A 16,301-nucleotide genomic window follows, 5' to 3' on the forward strand; every position below is an offset into this window, starting at 1 on the left:
AGCATCCAAACTAATTTAAAAGATTTTAAACTATAAATATGGGTATATGCTGCAACAGTTCATGAATTAAATAATATGTTTTATTTACATTAACATATCATTTATTTTTACATTTGAAATTTGCACACTTGAACTAGTGTGACACGGATACTTGCAGTTTTGAAAAATTACATACACTGATGGAAGCATGACGAAACATAAGCTGCAACTGTTCTAAAACATGAGATGATGCTTTTTTGTATGAAAGGCAGCTGACATGTTGCCATAACTAGTATGAGCTTTTGGTTTTAATCTCAGCAATGACAAATCCTGTCCAATCTACTGGAATATTATACACATTGCACACTTTATATATTCGTGGACACTTTCTCATATGTGAGAAGGTGTTTCTGAAATTTGGGCAGAAATACATTTCATACATTTTCTCAATTTGGGTCAAAAGTACAAGATATTGTAATATATCAAGTCATTCACTAGCTACTTCCTTTGAGCATCTCTGGATTCCGTTTTTTTAAGGAAGTTCCCATTTCTTTGCTAACTGAGTCAGATGACCTGGAAGTACTTGGAGGAATTATTGTTCAAAGTCCAAATAATCTTCAGAAAGATGCCTTGATGTTACAAACGGTGCTTCTGACCACCGTGCAATGCGCAGCCATGATGTTTGCTACGAAAAGTCGAATCATCTTTAACAGTGCTGTCTTTTCTGTTGTTTGACGGGAAGCACTCATCTCAGCATGACCCTCTGAACTTTTCAACAAAGTTTAAGGATAGGTCCTCTGAATCAGCAAACTTATATCCATTTTGCTATTGAAAGAACATCTTCGATTTACAGTAGGATACAATCTAGGAATCCATGTGTTGGTAATTAACTCATTCACTCCCAGCCATTTTCACTGAAGCAAACCCCCTTCGCTCCTGGCTGTTCTACTGGATTCTGGCTGATTTTGCAAGGCCCACAGAATATTGTTGTATTGCTATAAAAACATGGAACCTACCAAAAGAAAAATGAGAGTTTCTTCTATCATCAGGAAAAAAAGTATGTTTGTATCAGTTTCCATTTTGCAGTAATTAGCATTACAATATAGGTAAGTTTCATCAATATTCACATTACTGGTGAAAACACTGACAAAAAGAGCTTGTTGCAACATGGCCCTGGCTGATCTATTATACTCTAATGCCACCGGCTGGCCGTTTTTTGTAATAACTACCATTGCTTTTAAGTCACCTCTTTATGTGAGAAGGTGCATTGAAGCATTCTGTATGCCTGTGCATAAAACAACAAAAAAACGTGTAGATACGTTTGTGGGAGTGAAGGACAAAGTATTAAAAAACATGCTTACACATTTTTGGGTTTGAATGAGTTAATAGTTTTCTAAGCGTTTCTAGTAATCCATGTGGTAAAATAAATGTATGTTTTATTTTTACCTGCAACAATAAGACTCATCTTGTGTTTTGGACAAACTGGGAACTATTTGACTTTTATGTCTTAAACTAAAGTAAAAATCCTCAATGTTGTCCATTTAGTCCAAGAGACAGTTGTGTCCGAGGAAATCATGCACAACCTGGACACATGCGAAGTGACCGTGGTGGGAGATGAACTGGACGCGGAGCACGAGGGCCTGGAGGTGGACATGGAGCAGCTGCAGCAACGCGGCCTTGAGATGAGCGCCTCGCACCTTGGCCTCGTCATCACAGGTACGGACAGTAGCGCTTCTCTTCAGCCAGCTTCCGTTTGCATTTTTAAGACATGCACCTCACTGTGCCCCAGGCGTCAACACCATGGCCAACTACGAGCAAGTCCTGCATCTCATCCGTTACAAGAACTGGCACACGGAGGCGCTCTTTGACAGGAAATTCAAACTGGTGTGCTCGGAGCTCAACGGGCGCTACATCAGCAATGACTTCAAGGTCGAGGTAGGACTGAACTTGGTTTTGTCTTGTAACTATGATGCCTTCAAAGAGTTTACATGTGTTGTTTGTGTGTATCCTCTCCAGGTGAATGTAATCCACACAGCCAGCGCCATGGAGCATGTCAACAGTGCCATGGTGCAGCCCAACTTCATCAACCCTGTGCATCAGGCCTCCGTGGACTTGTCTGGTCACAACCTTGTCAACGCTCACCAGGCGTCAGGTACTGCGACGTGGCCAGCCTCACTTGTGAAAACCTCACTAAATCTTCTCACGATATGGTAGCAAAGATATTCACTGACCTCTAGTGGCAAATTTTATTCAAATGATCGACCCGTCTGGAATTCAGTTGGGTTTAGAGTATAATCCAAGAAAGGAAAGGAAATTAGAAGCAGTCTAAAAGCCTCATTTTTAGTGTTTAGTGTGAAGCACGTGGCTTCTGGTGCTCCATCTTGGAGTTGGATTACAGTCTGTTAACTACAAGTAGGACATTCAGGATTCAGTGTTCGTTTGCCCCCACCTCCCATTTTTATTTTTATTTTTTTAATGGCATACGTTTAGGGATTACACTTGAGTGCGGCCTGTGACATCTGTGCACCGCCATTTATTTCCCGCTTCCAATAAGCTTCCAGGCTGTCGGGCTAGCTAAGCCTGCCAATGCACGAGAGGGCCTCGATAATGCTAATATGGGCTAACCTGGGCTGCGTCTTACCTGGAGTGGGCTTAAAACAGGCATCATTGTATGCGTTTGTGTCTGCAGTGGTTCCCAGCGCGGCCACCATCGTCATCGTCGTCTGCGTCAGTTTCTTGGTGTTCATGATCATTCTGGGCGTGTTCCGGATCCGGGCCGCACACCAGCGCACCATGAGGGACCAGGAGAACGGCAAGGAGAACGAGATGGACTGGGACGACTCGGCCCTCACTATCACCGTCAACCCCATGGAGGTAAGAAAAAAAGGAGGGGTGGTTGGTAGGAAGACAGCTGTCTACCTGATAATGCTCTCTGCTTGATGGTGTTGTCAGTGGCCTACTTTTTCACTGAGCTGCCATGATTGACAGGCTGCTGGGGATGGGGAGGGGGGTTATTTATGGAACGATACCTTGCTGATTTGCATACAAGACTCACGCGCACACACAGCCAGTCAAAGAGGAGTTTGCATGCTTTCCTGACCTATCTTTATAGAATTTAATGATAAACTGATATGTTTACTGATAATTGGTAGTCAAGTAGCCCGACAATATTTGGAGCTAAGGGAAAAATATTGATATCAAAGTAAAAAAAAAAAAAAAAAAAAAAAAAACTCAGTTCTGAACTTTGTTAAAATAACCTCAAAATTGCAGGTTTTTATTTTAATTTAGACATACATGAAGTGAAGGGAACTCCCATCGTCATATATTATTAAGCATTAGAGTCCATTAAAATCATTTGTATCCATTTCACGGGGTGACCGTTTTGTCACTTATTGACTGAAAATGACATCACGGTTGCTCAGGACTGAGATTGACGAATCACGGCTCACCTGTTTTCTGAGTTTGGCCATGTGCTGTTCACAAGCTGAGCCGTGATTGGTTGCTACCTGAGCCCTGAGCAAATGTGATGTCATTTTCAGTCGACACCAAGTGGCAAAATGGCCGCCCAATGAGATGGCTAAAAGTAGGTGGATTTTGATGCTTAATTCATATTCCATAAACACAATTATAATTCGAAAAACGTGTTTTGACTAGTGGCTACTACATAGAACATGTTGTTGTGAAGTCAAATGTTGACTTGACTTAAAGTTAAATAAAAACCTAATCAAGTAAATAGCTCACTAAAGTTGTCTACAGTAAATAAGGTTTCCTAAATATCAATATAATTAATGTTAAAGGTTCACTTCACAAACCAAGAGGGCAACCTTTAAAGCAACACTAAGGAACTTTCAGTTTACGTTGATTATGGCGACACCATATGGACAAAAGTGGTATTATGTCTGAACGAAGACCACATTTCCTATGAGGACAGGCGCATTGCATCGTGTTTTTAGCTCACTCCTGCGAGTGAAATCCGGGCCAATGTTGATCCTTGACTGTCCTTTCATCCGGAGTAGCTTTTGACGTATGCTATAAAGCAGTTAGCACATTTGTAGTTTTTTTGTGTGGCAGTGTTCCTACCATCCTCCTCAAAAATGCTTAGTGCCAGCGAAAATGATACAGACCCCCTTAGGCCATGGCAACATTCAACTAGTTTTAAGTCGAGTTATGAAAATATTTTATTAGGTTGAAAAGTTACTTAGTGCTACTTTAATGACTGCTTGTGTGTTAGACAAGGTTTTGGCTTGATTTACTGAAGCTCTTCCTCCACCATCCCGTCATTTCAAAGTCATTTCTTGCCACTAAAATGGAGCAAGACAAAACTCTTTTATATTAGACAGGGTTTTTGCGCCATCTTGTGGCAGTTTGAGGTATTTTAGAAAGAGGTGGGTACCACTGAATGCAATTTGGTGCAGATTAAAATTAGTTTTTGGGATTTGGTGGAGGTTTTTCCCAACCGAAGAAACATTTTTACGAGTCTGTTATATTTCAGTTTGCTATCACCCTGCAAAAATATAAAATCGGCTTAGTCTACTTATACGTGGATTTTTTAATGTAAGCTCCTTTAGCCTCAGAAGGTTTCACAGATGCCTGTTCATGTACGCAGACGTACGAAGACCAGCACAGCAGTGAGGAGGACGAGGAAGAAGAGGAGGAGAGCGAGGACGGGGAAGAGGAAGACGACATCACCAGCGCCGAGTCGGAGAGCAGCGAGGATGACGAGGGTGGCGAACAGGAGGACCAGCAGGGGGCCAGCAGACAGCAGCAGCTGGAATGGGACGACTCCACCCTCACTTACTAGAACAACACACGCACAAATGCACACAACACACACACGTCACTAATTTGCACTCACTCTGATGTTCATCCTCACCACATGTATACAAGGATCCGTGTTTCAAAAAACAAAAACAAAAAATTTCTGGTCAAGGTTTCCCTCTTGTCATTTTAGTGGCCGTACTCGGTGTTGTGTAGTCATCAGTGGCTTCTTTTACTTAATTTATTCTATTTGCATTCACAGGAAATCTTGGCCAAAATTCCTTTTCCAGTGTGAGGAAGCCAACCGTGCACTTTAAAAAAACAAAAACAAAAAAAATTCTTCCACACCAGGCTTCGGAATCTTTTTTTTCTAGATTTGTTTCTGCAGCTGAAAACCCCCACTTGTAGGCCAGTGACTTGAATTAACGCTTTTAGCAGCTAGACCAGCGTTGGCTTGTTTTTCTTTGCTTTGCTTTTTAACCTTTTTAGTGCATGAAAAAGTCATATGTGTAGAGATATCCGTTGCTTTTTAAAGATGTTGTAAATATTAAGAAACCATGTAATTAGTCAATGTGCTTGTGAAGGCCTCCGCCACAGGGTCCAATATCTACAAATGCTAACTATTAGTGTCACGCAGGTTGTAGCATGTCGCTGAAAATGTGTACAAAAATTGTCAGCTTTCATGACCGGTGTTCTGAGGACGTTTTCTTTTTCTTTCTTTTTTTAGCCGTTTGTGTTCTCCTCTGTGCGCAGAGGACACTCGCTTCGTTTTGCTTGCACGCGCATCCCATTCATTCCCGCTTGACCTCACTGTTGTAAAGTGTGCAGATGGACGACGGTCGCTAAGGCAGGCGGGCCGCGAGCAGCCCTAAAAGGCAACCATCCTCAGCGTAACTCACAAAGGGGCAGGCCAGTTCCAAGTCTTGTCACCTGTAAAGTAAATTGTCCGCGCTGCGCAGCTGTTTTAATGTGAACTAATAATATTAAAGCATTTATCTCCAAGTAGTAACAATTGGGTGTTGTTGGACTGAATATTGGACAATAAGACTGCATAGCTTGTTTACATTTAGTAAACGTTGTATACGTCGTTCTCCAAAATGTACCTTTCACTCACATGAGCAAAGGAGCAGATTTGGCCACCTTTTACTGTGCACTGCTTGTTCATTCGCTTCTGTATAAACGGCACTGGCAGACACGCGAGTGATGCCAACCCTCCCCATTTCCCGGAAGGCCCGGGTGGCACTCCGAGGTCGATCCCCGGACATTACAGACGTATAATGTTGTGTTAAAAATAATGGGGGGGAAATTTGCGGCACATGATCAATCAAAATGTCACCAAATAGTGAAATAAATGAAATGCCCTTGTCTCAGTGCACTCACAAATGATCTCCATGGGAAATCGGTGCCAGTTTAGCTGAGTACGAGGCTATTCTGTTGCATGAATGGCAACAAGTTACAAGGTAATTGCCGTCCATTGGAAGAGCCAGTCATTGTTCTGCCTTTCACTATTGTCGACTATACATTACGTACTTGTAGGAAATCATTTTCAGAAAATTAAGTCACAAGCCGCAATCCTCTTTTGTTACTTATTTTCATTTGGCGTTAATTCACAAATAACATGGAAAACAACAACAAAGCAATATGGAATAACGATTGTCGTTATTGACGTTTACATTTACAGGAAAACGTACCAATATTATGAGAGTAATATTCAAAAAGAGAGTTGATGTGAATTATTTTGGAATAATCAAACGTTGGGAGTTGTGTTGATTTCCGCCTTTGGGAAATCAGGAAGGTCGGTATCTCTGGAATGGGTGGGCATGAAGTCGACGTGACAACTTTCCGCCTTCAAAGTTTGTATCTGATTGCTGAATGTCACCTTTCCGGCAAAATTCTGCTTCGCTGGGTTTTGTCTGAAAGGCAAAGCGGGTTAAATGCCGGATTGTCTGTTATGGCTCTGGTGCGAGATCTTTTGAGATTAAGAGGCTAATTGTAATTAGAAGAATGTCACATTTGCATGCAAATAACGCTTTGAATTATTTTTGTGCAAAGTCCCCTCCGTGGCGCCCCCTGCAGGCCTGATGATGGGAGTGCCTTTTGCTAGTCACAGTGCAATGAGCAGATGTAACAAAGCCCTGCTTGTGTTTTTAATTGCGTCTTAAGTTGTTGTTAATTTGTAACTATAAACTGCTCAGTTTCTTACCGAAGTTATAGAGCGGGGCTAGTTTTGATTTTACACACCGTCGATGTGTCCATGTTGATGTGTAGCTGATGTAGAGCCATTGTGTATCTTCTATAGATATTGTACTAAATTCACCTCTAACCTGATGTACAGGATGTAATGACAACGCTTTGGCAGCATACGTGAGTATCCAATGTGTGTGCGCGTGTGTATTGTCGCTTTTTTTTTTATTATTAATTTTTATTATTTCTTTTTAGGAAAGAATCACTTTTGTGTGTGTGCATGTGCACACCAACAAATCAGATATGTTATGAGCCCCAATGAGCAACACATTACACGCCCCAATTGAATGTGTCAGTTATATTATATAAATTATATAAAAAAAAGAAAAGACAACGATAAATAAGGCCTAAGGTTTTAACGTCGCATGAAGACTGGAGAGCGGGAGACTTGATCCACGTTTTCTTCTCTTTCACACATCCACAATACCCTTTTTGGTTTGTTTTTGTTTTCTTTGACAGTTGCTCAAAATGTCGAAATGTTTTGCGAGTTGGTGGTGGAAGGTTCCTTTGTGCTCGTTGGAGCTGCTCTCACTTTTCTACTACCAATATACAGGCGAACTGTAGTCAAGTTGATGCTTGCTCGTGGACAAAATAAAGGAGAATGACATGGAATTTCCGCTTTCTGAAAAATTTCATTCCTTTGTCAGCTGCCTGATTTTCTTTTTTGCAAGGTTTTCATATGCATGTAGTTAAATTACACTAATGGTAATTTTATATCAGGTAGCAAGGCCTTCTCTGAACTACATTTACAAATTCTAAATTCTACAAGTGTTCCCTCCTTTTCCGCTGGGGTTACCCCCCCCCCCCCCAAAAAAAACCCGCATTAAATTAAATCCACGAAGTAGTTAGCTTTATGTTTTGCATTTATTATGAATATTTTAAGGCTCTAAAAACCCTCACGACACAGTTTATACACTTTTCTCATCGAGGCGTTTACATTTTCTCACATTTCTCTCATTTAAACATTCTCAATATTTAAACCTTAATACATTTTATAAAATAAGTACATTACGGTAAAACCAAAACTGCATGCAAAATTGCACAAACAAAAAATCCGAGAGACAGAGATGTGAACCGCGTTATAGCGAGGGAACACTGTATTTGTTCTCTGAAATTGTAATTATTCATTTCCAGCAGTCTATTCCTTTCATTTCAGAGCATTTTTCTGCACTGCTTCAAGTGCAGATATATGCAGGATAAACTTTTTTTTCGTAAAACTGCACAAATTAAACAATATTTTTTTTAGAATGGATTCTATTCAACTATAATTTCAATTTGAAGGTGGTGGAATTAAAAGGTGGAAGGTATCAAGTCCCCAATGAAGACACAGGACTCAAATGTACAGCCTGCAACTGTGTACACAGACGAGTGGAGGTAAAACATTTACACAAAATGTACCTGAACCAAACACAATTTTGGGTCCGAAATGTTTACGAATTTCTGTTAAATAAATCGAAGCCATCAACTCCTCCGAGGTTGGCAGGTGATCGGTGATGAAGCAACCGCAAAGTGGGGATGCACTTGAATATGAGTTAGCCAGTCGACGTCACGTCGCCACCAAAATCGGATCTGCTAGTTTTGTAAGCTTTTCACCTTTTATCAGCTATTAGATATAATGATGTATAAACTTAACCATGACTCATTTAGACCTGTTATGCATAAAACAGTGGGGGGTAAAAAATAATTAATAAATAAAAACTTTTGACAGCTTGGGAGCTTTAATAATTAGCATCTCTGGTGAGTCTTTGTCATGTTATTATATAAATGTTGATTCTTTACTGCTTACGTTATCCGTGTTGCTACAGTGTATGCCTACTGCCTTGCTTCTATATTATTGGAGGGGAAAATGTTTTGTTTTATAAATATATTGTTTAGTTGATGTTGCAATAAAGAGCCGGAAAAATGAAGGCACAAAAAAACTGATAAAATGAAATTTAATCATTTGAGATAAAACAGAAATATCAGATTCCAAGTTGATGTCCATTTATGCCTAAATATTCTTCATACTGTATGCAAACCATATATTAAAAATTGTGTGCAATAGAGTATCAGGGCTTCTATAAAATATTCTTGAAATAAAGTTATACAACCACAATAGTCACAATTTAACAAGTCAACTGTCACAATACGAGAAGATGGAATTTGACAACAGTCTATGAGCTTAAGTAGTAATATAAATATCGTGCTTTATAAGAAAGTCATAATTTTTACGAGAACTTGAAAGATTAAGAATGAAGATGGAACATTAGAAAAGTTTGATTTGACCCTTTGACCTGATTTGTTGTAATATTGCTGTTTTAAAATGGTGAATGCTTTTTCCAGGACCCCAATACTCCCATGTACCATACACATCACATGACACTTCCAATAAAACGGCCACTTGATACACATCACGGAACACACACATTGGCAATAAACATCTTGCACATTCATGTTTTTGTCTAAGATAACAAAAAAAATACAGTAAAAATGCAGCACAAAAAAAACACATTTCTGGTGCAACTTCTTTTTCTTTTTTTGCACATTACAACTCAAATTGTAGTACCTAGAAAAACATACACATTTAATACACTAAGGCCTATAAAATACAGTTTAAAAGCATCTACGAAACAAGCGCATTCGTTATTTACAAGTGCAACGGTCAGTTTCCACCCCCTCAAAACACCTGTTAAAATATATATTTTTAAATGAAATGATGGAGGCTACGCTTTGGTTTTTACACCAGAACTCGCTAAAGCCAATATTTTATCTTCAGACCCTAAAAAAGAAGGATGGAAAAAATAAACAAGTGTAGTTTCATTTCAGTTTTAGCATCAGAAGAGTCATTTTACTCACCTGTTGTGACTTTTTCAAAGTGGCTTATCGTAGCCGTGGAATTTTCAGCCAGGAAAGTTTCGTCCTCTGTTGTGAGCTATCAACAAATGAAGACATTTTACCACTGGAGGTCAGCAGTAGTTACAGTGATGAGGCAAAGTTGACTCTGTTGCTAGGTAGGACCAAAAACTTACCTCATACTGTAGTATTTGGTGTGTGTGTGTGTGTGTGTGTGTGTGTGTGGTCTTGTTTTTGTCACACAGTGGGGCCAACATTCCGTGATTTCAGAGTTGTGGGCCCACCTGTCCATGCGGGGCCCCACAAGTTTAGACCTCTTTTTGAGGGTCAAGACTTGGTTTCAGAGTTTAGGTTTTAATTAGGTTATGGTTGGGGTTAGGGTAAGGAATAGGGGTAGGCAATCATTTTTGATGGTTGGGGTTAGGGGGAGTGGCTAGGAAATGCAGTATGTCAATGAGATGGCCCCACAAAGATAGTAAAACAAACCTGTGTGTGTGTGTGTACATATATAACTATATATATATATATATATATATAGTTATTTAAAAAAAACATCTAATTTAGATTCTATTTTTTTCCTTATAAAAACACACCATGAGACAAATATTCAAAACAAATACTTTTAAAAAAGCAATTATTTCCTAATTGTCAACTGCTACTTTGAAATCCTTAAATTCTCACTGTAAAATTATGACTTTATTCATATTAAGTTATTTTTTCTGAAAAATATTTGAGTAGTATTTGTCTTTCCAGTGCTCTCCCTAAAGCTCATTTTAATCACCTTCTCTCCCAGCTTCCTCAGTGCTGTGAGCACCTCCATCTTCTGCTGTGTGTACTCATTCCGAGACAGCTTCCCCACCATGACGTCACGGTCCATCTGTGCGCAAGAATGTCACATGGGGTCTGATGGAAATCGGAAACAGATAAGAAAAAAAAAAAGGGAAAAAAAGGACATTCAAACCTCCGCCAGTCTGGTTCTGAGCTGCCCCGGCTGCTTTTTGGCAAAAAGTCGGATCACCTCTGGAGTTTTGAACGCTTGACTGATGGCAGCCTGGATGGCCTGAACAAAACACAGGCAACAGACGGATAGATATTACAGATCATTACAAATGTTGTCACTTGTGTGGAATTGATCAATCGATTAATCGAGTCTGGGGGACTGAAACGTTTGAGTGTTTTTTAATGAATAGAAGTTGAAGAATGTCAAAGTGGCGCTTGCATCTTTAGATTTTTTTCTGTGTGTGGCCTTCAAAGAAAAACATGCTGCCTCTCATATATCAGTTTTGCTCCAACAGCAGACATGTGCTATGTTGGTCAACTCTAGCATGCCATGGTAAGCATACATACAGTGATGTTTTTGTCTTTATCATGTGGGGCGGCTCACGTTTTAAAAATAGGTGAAGATGATTAAAAACTAGCATGCGTGTACGCCGCTTTTGTGAGAGGCATTCTGGTTGATCAGTGGTACACGTCGTTTAAGTCACAAGACTTGTTGAGTGTGTCCGCTGCGCATACCAACTGCATGCCGCTGAGTTCATCCACGAGAGTCATGTCTCCTGTCATGATCTTCTTCAGGGAGTCGTTGAACTCACTCAGCTGCTCCAATGTCTCCTTCTTTGTCTCCTCATATTCTTCTTCATCGAGCTCCTCCCTGCAAGAAAGACATTTTCACAAAGCACGAGTCTTTTTCTTCTAGCATCCATCCTTCCATTTTCTACAACACTTTCTATTCATCCAAGCTGTTAAGCGGGGTACACCTTGGAATGGTTGCCAGGCAGTCACAGAGCACACGTAGACAAACAACCATTCACACTCACGGACTGTAGTCTTCAATAAACCTAACATGCATGTTTTGGGCATGTGGAAGGAAGCTGGAGTACATGCAAATTCCACACAGGAAGGCCGGATCAGACATTCGAACCCAGAACCTCTTAACTATCAGGCAGACGTATTAACCTGCACATGCTCTATATACGCCAGTAAATCAAACGTTTAGTGTACTCTGTCTCCATACACCACCTGCATTCTTCCAGATCCTGCAGCTGCTGCATCAGTCTGTCAAGTTGCTCCTCCATATTCTGTCTCAGTTTGCCAGTTTCTGATTTGCCACGGGAAGCCATTCTCTACGAGTTCCCCACCGAATCTATTGTAACACACGATAAGGATTTGTTTATTACACGTCAAGTTAACGTGCAACGGGGACTACGGTTACCATGGCGTACATGTTAAAGAATTCAAGGATTTAACCAATTAAGGAGTGTTCTGAAGTTAGTTAGCTGAACAGTTAGATAGCATGCTAAAAAATGGGATAACAGCTCACCAGGACTAGATGTGTAAATAGTCGGAAATAAATATTCATACACAGTTCATAAGCTTTCCGACATGGACTTCTCGACGCAGTTCAAACTATTCCCCGAAGTGTTTCTTCTTGTGTGGTTCGTTGTGGGGGGGGGTTTTGAGATTGTGAACGTAGCTCAAAAATACGGTTGCGGTTCGCGACTTCTTCCTGGTCGACTCAGCCAATCAGCATTCAGAATGGCAAGATTGTCATACCCAGAAGTTGGTCGGCCGATCGAACGCCTGACTTCACTGGAGTTGTCTGGTAAAAGCAGTTCCTATTAACTATTTTCCTCAACATTCTTCTTACACGAGTCATATCTAAGATTTCTTTGTATTTGCTCTAGGTTTATTTTTTTTATTTGCCACCTACCATGAGATGCAGTTCTATAGTCGTTGTTGTTGTTTAGGGTTGGAACGAAGCTAATATGCTAAAGTTAGCTGTGTTTATAAACACTATGCTGCATTCGAGGAAAATGGGAGGTTGGAATTGTCCCACTCGAATTGTCGCAATTTCGACCTCAAAGTGTTTGAGACGAATGTAAACAAAAAAAGATGGCAGGTTCCGATATAAGGTTTGCTGTTCTATTTAACACAGGCAGTCCAAATCACGTTGTGTTACGTGAAGTTACTTATTTCCAATAATTGATGTAATAATAAATGAAGAAATAGAGTTACCGTGTAAATTTAAGTTATGCTTTTGCTATTCACGGTCTTAATGGGGGTTGCTATTGTCGAGTGACGCCAGATTGGAAAACTTCCTGAACAACTATTCACATTCACAACTGTGGACATTTTCGAGAAACAAAACATTATTATTTTTTTACTAGGAGATAAGACAACAAAATCAAAAAGTTGTCCCCCTACGTTTAAAACAACAACGACCAAATCACAGCTTTATTTATTTGAATTTTTTGGACGAGGATCATCTTTTTGTGCACCTATCACTTTGTATTTTTCCCTTCAGTGTGGAGTGTGAAGGTGAACCTTGCCTCAGAATGAGGCATGGAGGACGAGAGGCGAACAAAAGTGGTCCTTCTCGCGTGTGGATCCTTTAACCCCATCACCAACATGCACCTGAGGATGTTTGAACTGGCTCGAGACTATCTGGAGGACACAGGTTGAGTAACTTCTGGTCTGTTCAAACTTTGTGTGTATTTATTTTTATTTTTAAAAAAATTGGGGGGGGGGGGCGGTTTATGATTCTGACCGAAAGTACTCAAATGACATTTTGAAAGGTCGCTACAAGGTGGTGAAAGGCATTGTGTCTGCGGTTGGGGATGGCTACAAGAAGAAGGGTCTGATTGAGGCTTTCCATCGTGTGAAAATGGCCAGACTGGCAACAGAGAACTCCGAGTGGATCACAGTGGATGCGTGGGAGAGCTCGCAGCCTGAGTGGGTGGAGACAGCCAAAGTGATTCGGTTAGTGAGTTAACAACTTTGGCTTTTTTGACAACCCTCACTGTCCAAAGTTTACTTTATATGATCGAGCATGTTATCAGCATTTAGAATGGGCATGATTTTAATTGTTAAAAAGTGATTGATTCTTTGAACTTGATTAAAGGTTTATTCATATATTTAAACTTTTTCCAGGTCTCTGACATTCTTTTGTGTAGGTAAATAATATAGAATTACTGTTGTGGTACACTTAACATAATAGTAATACTCTGGTTGAAATTTCTCAAATGAGTCACTGCTCACCCCACTCAGCTTTTGTTGTGCGGATGGAGCGACAAATTCCAGAATGTAAAGAAAAAAGCGAGGTCTTAATAATTGATAATAATTCTACATTTCCTTTGTATTTTTCCCTAGTGAGGCAGTACTTCCTCATCAAGCCGCCTAATTAGAATTGTCAATTAGTATGTGGATGTGTGCAAAAGCTGACATATCACCAAACATGAATACTTTCCCAACTATTTGTATTCAATAAATCACAAGTCAAATTTTCAAAGAATTAACACCTTCAACAACTGTAATATATTTTTGTTCAGGCATCACCACTCAGAACTAACAGCGGCCAAGAAAGATGGTGATGATGTAGACACGGTCAAGTATGTGAAAAAGCGACGCATTGAAGAGAATTGTGTTGAGAGTTCATCATATCACAAAAAAAGAGGTGAGTTCTATAGACTGTGCTAGTGTTGCTGATCCCATTTGATACTAAATCAACATAGAATGCTTAAGTGGTCATTATTGTGATATTTGGGTCATTATCTTTCATTATCCAGATTGGAACAAAGTTGTATGGACTGATGAGAGCAAGTGATGGAAAGGCGTTAAACTGTCTACTGAAATTACAGAAGCAACTCAACTGATGCTGCTCTGCGGCGGCGATGTCCTCGAGTCCTTCGGGATCCCCAACTTGTGGAAGGAGGACGACATCGCCGAGATAGTGGGCCGCTTTGGCTTGGTGTGCATCACGCGTTGCGGCAGCGACCCCCACAAGTTCATCCACCAATCGGACATGCTGTGGAAGCACCGCAAAAACATCCACGTGGTCCGCGAGTGGGTGGCCAACGACATCTCCGCGACGCACGTGCGCCAGGCCCTGCGTCGCGGTCAGAGCGTCAGGTACCTGCTGCCGGACGACGTGCTTCGCTACATACATGACAGCCACCTCTACAGCGCCGAGAGCGAGCAGAACAACGCTGGTGTGGTTCTTGCACCCCTGCAGAGATATGCAGGTGACCCCTCCAGTTAAAAAGTAGTGCTTTTGCTTTGAACAGACACTATTTATCGAAATTAGGACTAGTGCCTACTCCACAGAAGAGTACGTAAGCTGTGTTCAAGTTTGTAGGCTGAGTCCTTCGGAGGCTCCTCCTTATGTAGCCTCTGTGAACCGCATATGGCGAATTTGGACAGGCCTTCAGTTAATTTGAGCTCAGCCGACGTGTCCACACTAAAACGCATAAGTGCGTTTTTAAGATCATTCGCGAGCATGCTCGAGGCGGCAGTAGTTAGCCAAATACTGCTCGTCTCTTGACGTCACTACCGCAATACATCACACAAGCACAGACTTGTCTGTGCGTGTATTTATTTGTTGTTTTTTTAATCATAAAAAAATACTTGGAAACAAATACAATCAGGGTACATAGAGGAAAAACAAAGAAGATAAATACAAAAAAAGACAAGCTCTTTTTAACCAACTTTATTTTTTAGAATAACACAAATCAAGCATATGTTTTAGGACCTGGGGGAAGAAGCAGCCTTCACTCAGGGCTAGGGGGTTTTAAAAAAATCGATTGGGCAATATATCGCGATATTACAGTGCGCAATTCTCGAATCGATTCAATATGCAGCCGAATCGATTTTTAAACATCACTTTTTGATGGAAATATTCAACAAAATGTCTTACTTAGGGTTAGGGTTCACACTTTAAGCATGGAAGAATGTTATATTAATGGAACATTAAGCCTTAATATTTTATTTTAATGCCGTTCAAACATGAAACAGACTGCAACCTGTTTGTCAAATACAGTTTCAGGTAAATAAATACATTTTCATACAAATCTTACAGTGTCCATGTACAAGTTTACTGATTAGTATTTGATAAATTTGAGCAAAAAAATAAAATCGCAAAAATCTATTTATAGATTTGCATCGGGATTAATCGCATCAAATCGAATCGTGACCTATGAATCGTGATACGGATCGACTCGCAAGGCACTACGCAATTCACACCCCTACTCAGGGCCCATCTCCATGGAAACGGAGGCCAGATTTGAAGGCTAGATTTGAACACCGCGTGAATTCGAGGCGCGCTAGAAGCAACGTCATTTGGCTGACAAATTCGGCCTTTGGAGGCTGCAGCCTGCAAATTTGAACACAGCCACAATAGAGTAGTACCTTTTGATTTGGTCATCTATCCAAACAAAATTCCACATTGAGATCAATTGTATTTGGCATAATTTGTTCCAGAGTCCAAACTGCCATAATCGTAAAACCTTTCGTCATTTTAATTAATAATTCATAAAGACAAGTTAACCATTCAACTAGTCATTGCATTGTTGATGGACTTGACTAAAATGAATAAAAATGCTGCCTTTGTTTTTCCACTCACAAGTGTGTTATTGCTATTGCAAGCACATCAAAACTTCATGCTTCTTTTTTTATGTTTTATTTTTAATAAATTGTTGTTTGGTTGGAGGCAA

At 40.3% G+C, this 16,301-nt stretch overlaps 3 protein-coding genes across 7 annotated transcripts in view; 2 read left to right on the forward strand and 1 right to left on the reverse strand.

Annotated features, from left to right (window-relative positions):
* clstn1 (calsyntenin 1) overlaps positions 1-7,593 on the forward strand; it is a 31,016-nt gene extending 23,423 nt beyond the window's left edge. For all 4 annotated transcript variants that reach the window (XM_086067042.1, XM_086067044.1, XM_086067043.1 and 1 more), the window contains 5 exons: positions 1,525-1,695; positions 1,769-1,914; positions 1,996-2,131; positions 2,669-2,853; positions 4,586-7,593. In XM_086067042.1, the coding sequence (XP_085923168.1) occupies positions 1,525-1,695; positions 1,769-1,914; positions 1,996-2,131; positions 2,669-2,853; positions 4,586-4,780 (833 nt within the window). In that variant the 3' untranslated portion in view covers positions 4,781-7,593. The remainder of the gene's footprint in view (positions 1-1,524; positions 1,696-1,768; positions 1,915-1,995; positions 2,132-2,668; positions 2,854-4,585) is intronic.
* A 1,304-nt stretch (positions 7,594-8,897) lies between these two features.
* lzic (leucine zipper and CTNNBIP1 domain containing) lies at positions 8,898-12,314 on the reverse strand. 2 transcript variants are annotated; one of them, XM_086067048.1, is made up of 7 exons: positions 12,134-12,314; positions 11,833-11,956; positions 11,329-11,464; positions 10,775-10,873; positions 10,595-10,690; positions 9,817-9,892; positions 8,898-9,739 (listed from the first exon to the last, which is right to left on the reverse strand). In XM_086067048.1, exons 2-7 carry the CDS (start codon positions 11,931-11,933, stop codon positions 9,684-9,686), a joined length of 564 nt encoding a protein of 187 aa, XP_085923174.1. In that variant the 5' UTR covers positions 11,934-11,956; positions 12,134-12,314; the 3' UTR covers positions 8,898-9,683. The 2 variants fall into 2 exon arrangements, with proteins under 2 accessions (XP_085923174.1, XP_085923175.1); XM_086067049.1 differs by having other exon boundaries at positions 12,175-12,313.
* On the forward strand, positions 12,271-16,205 carry nmnat1 (nicotinamide nucleotide adenylyltransferase 1). The gene is made up of 5 exons (XM_086067046.1): positions 12,271-12,415; positions 13,118-13,270; positions 13,389-13,572; positions 14,142-14,266; positions 14,451-16,205. The coding sequence occupies exons 2-5, from the start codon at positions 13,156-13,158 to the stop codon at positions 14,849-14,851; spliced, it is 825 nt and encodes a 274-aa protein (XP_085923172.1). The 5' UTR covers positions 12,271-12,415; positions 13,118-13,155; the 3' UTR covers positions 14,852-16,205.
* The last annotated feature ends 96 nt before the right edge of the window (positions 16,206-16,301 follow it).

The sequence above is a fragment of the Leptonotus elevatus genome, chromosome 2, assembly GCF_054856555.1.
Source record: "Leptonotus elevatus isolate MCC_2025b chromosome 2, RoL_Lele_1.0, whole genome shotgun sequence".
In the NCBI taxonomy this organism is placed as follows: domain Eukaryota; kingdom Metazoa; phylum Chordata; class Actinopteri; order Syngnathiformes; family Syngnathidae; genus Leptonotus; species Leptonotus elevatus.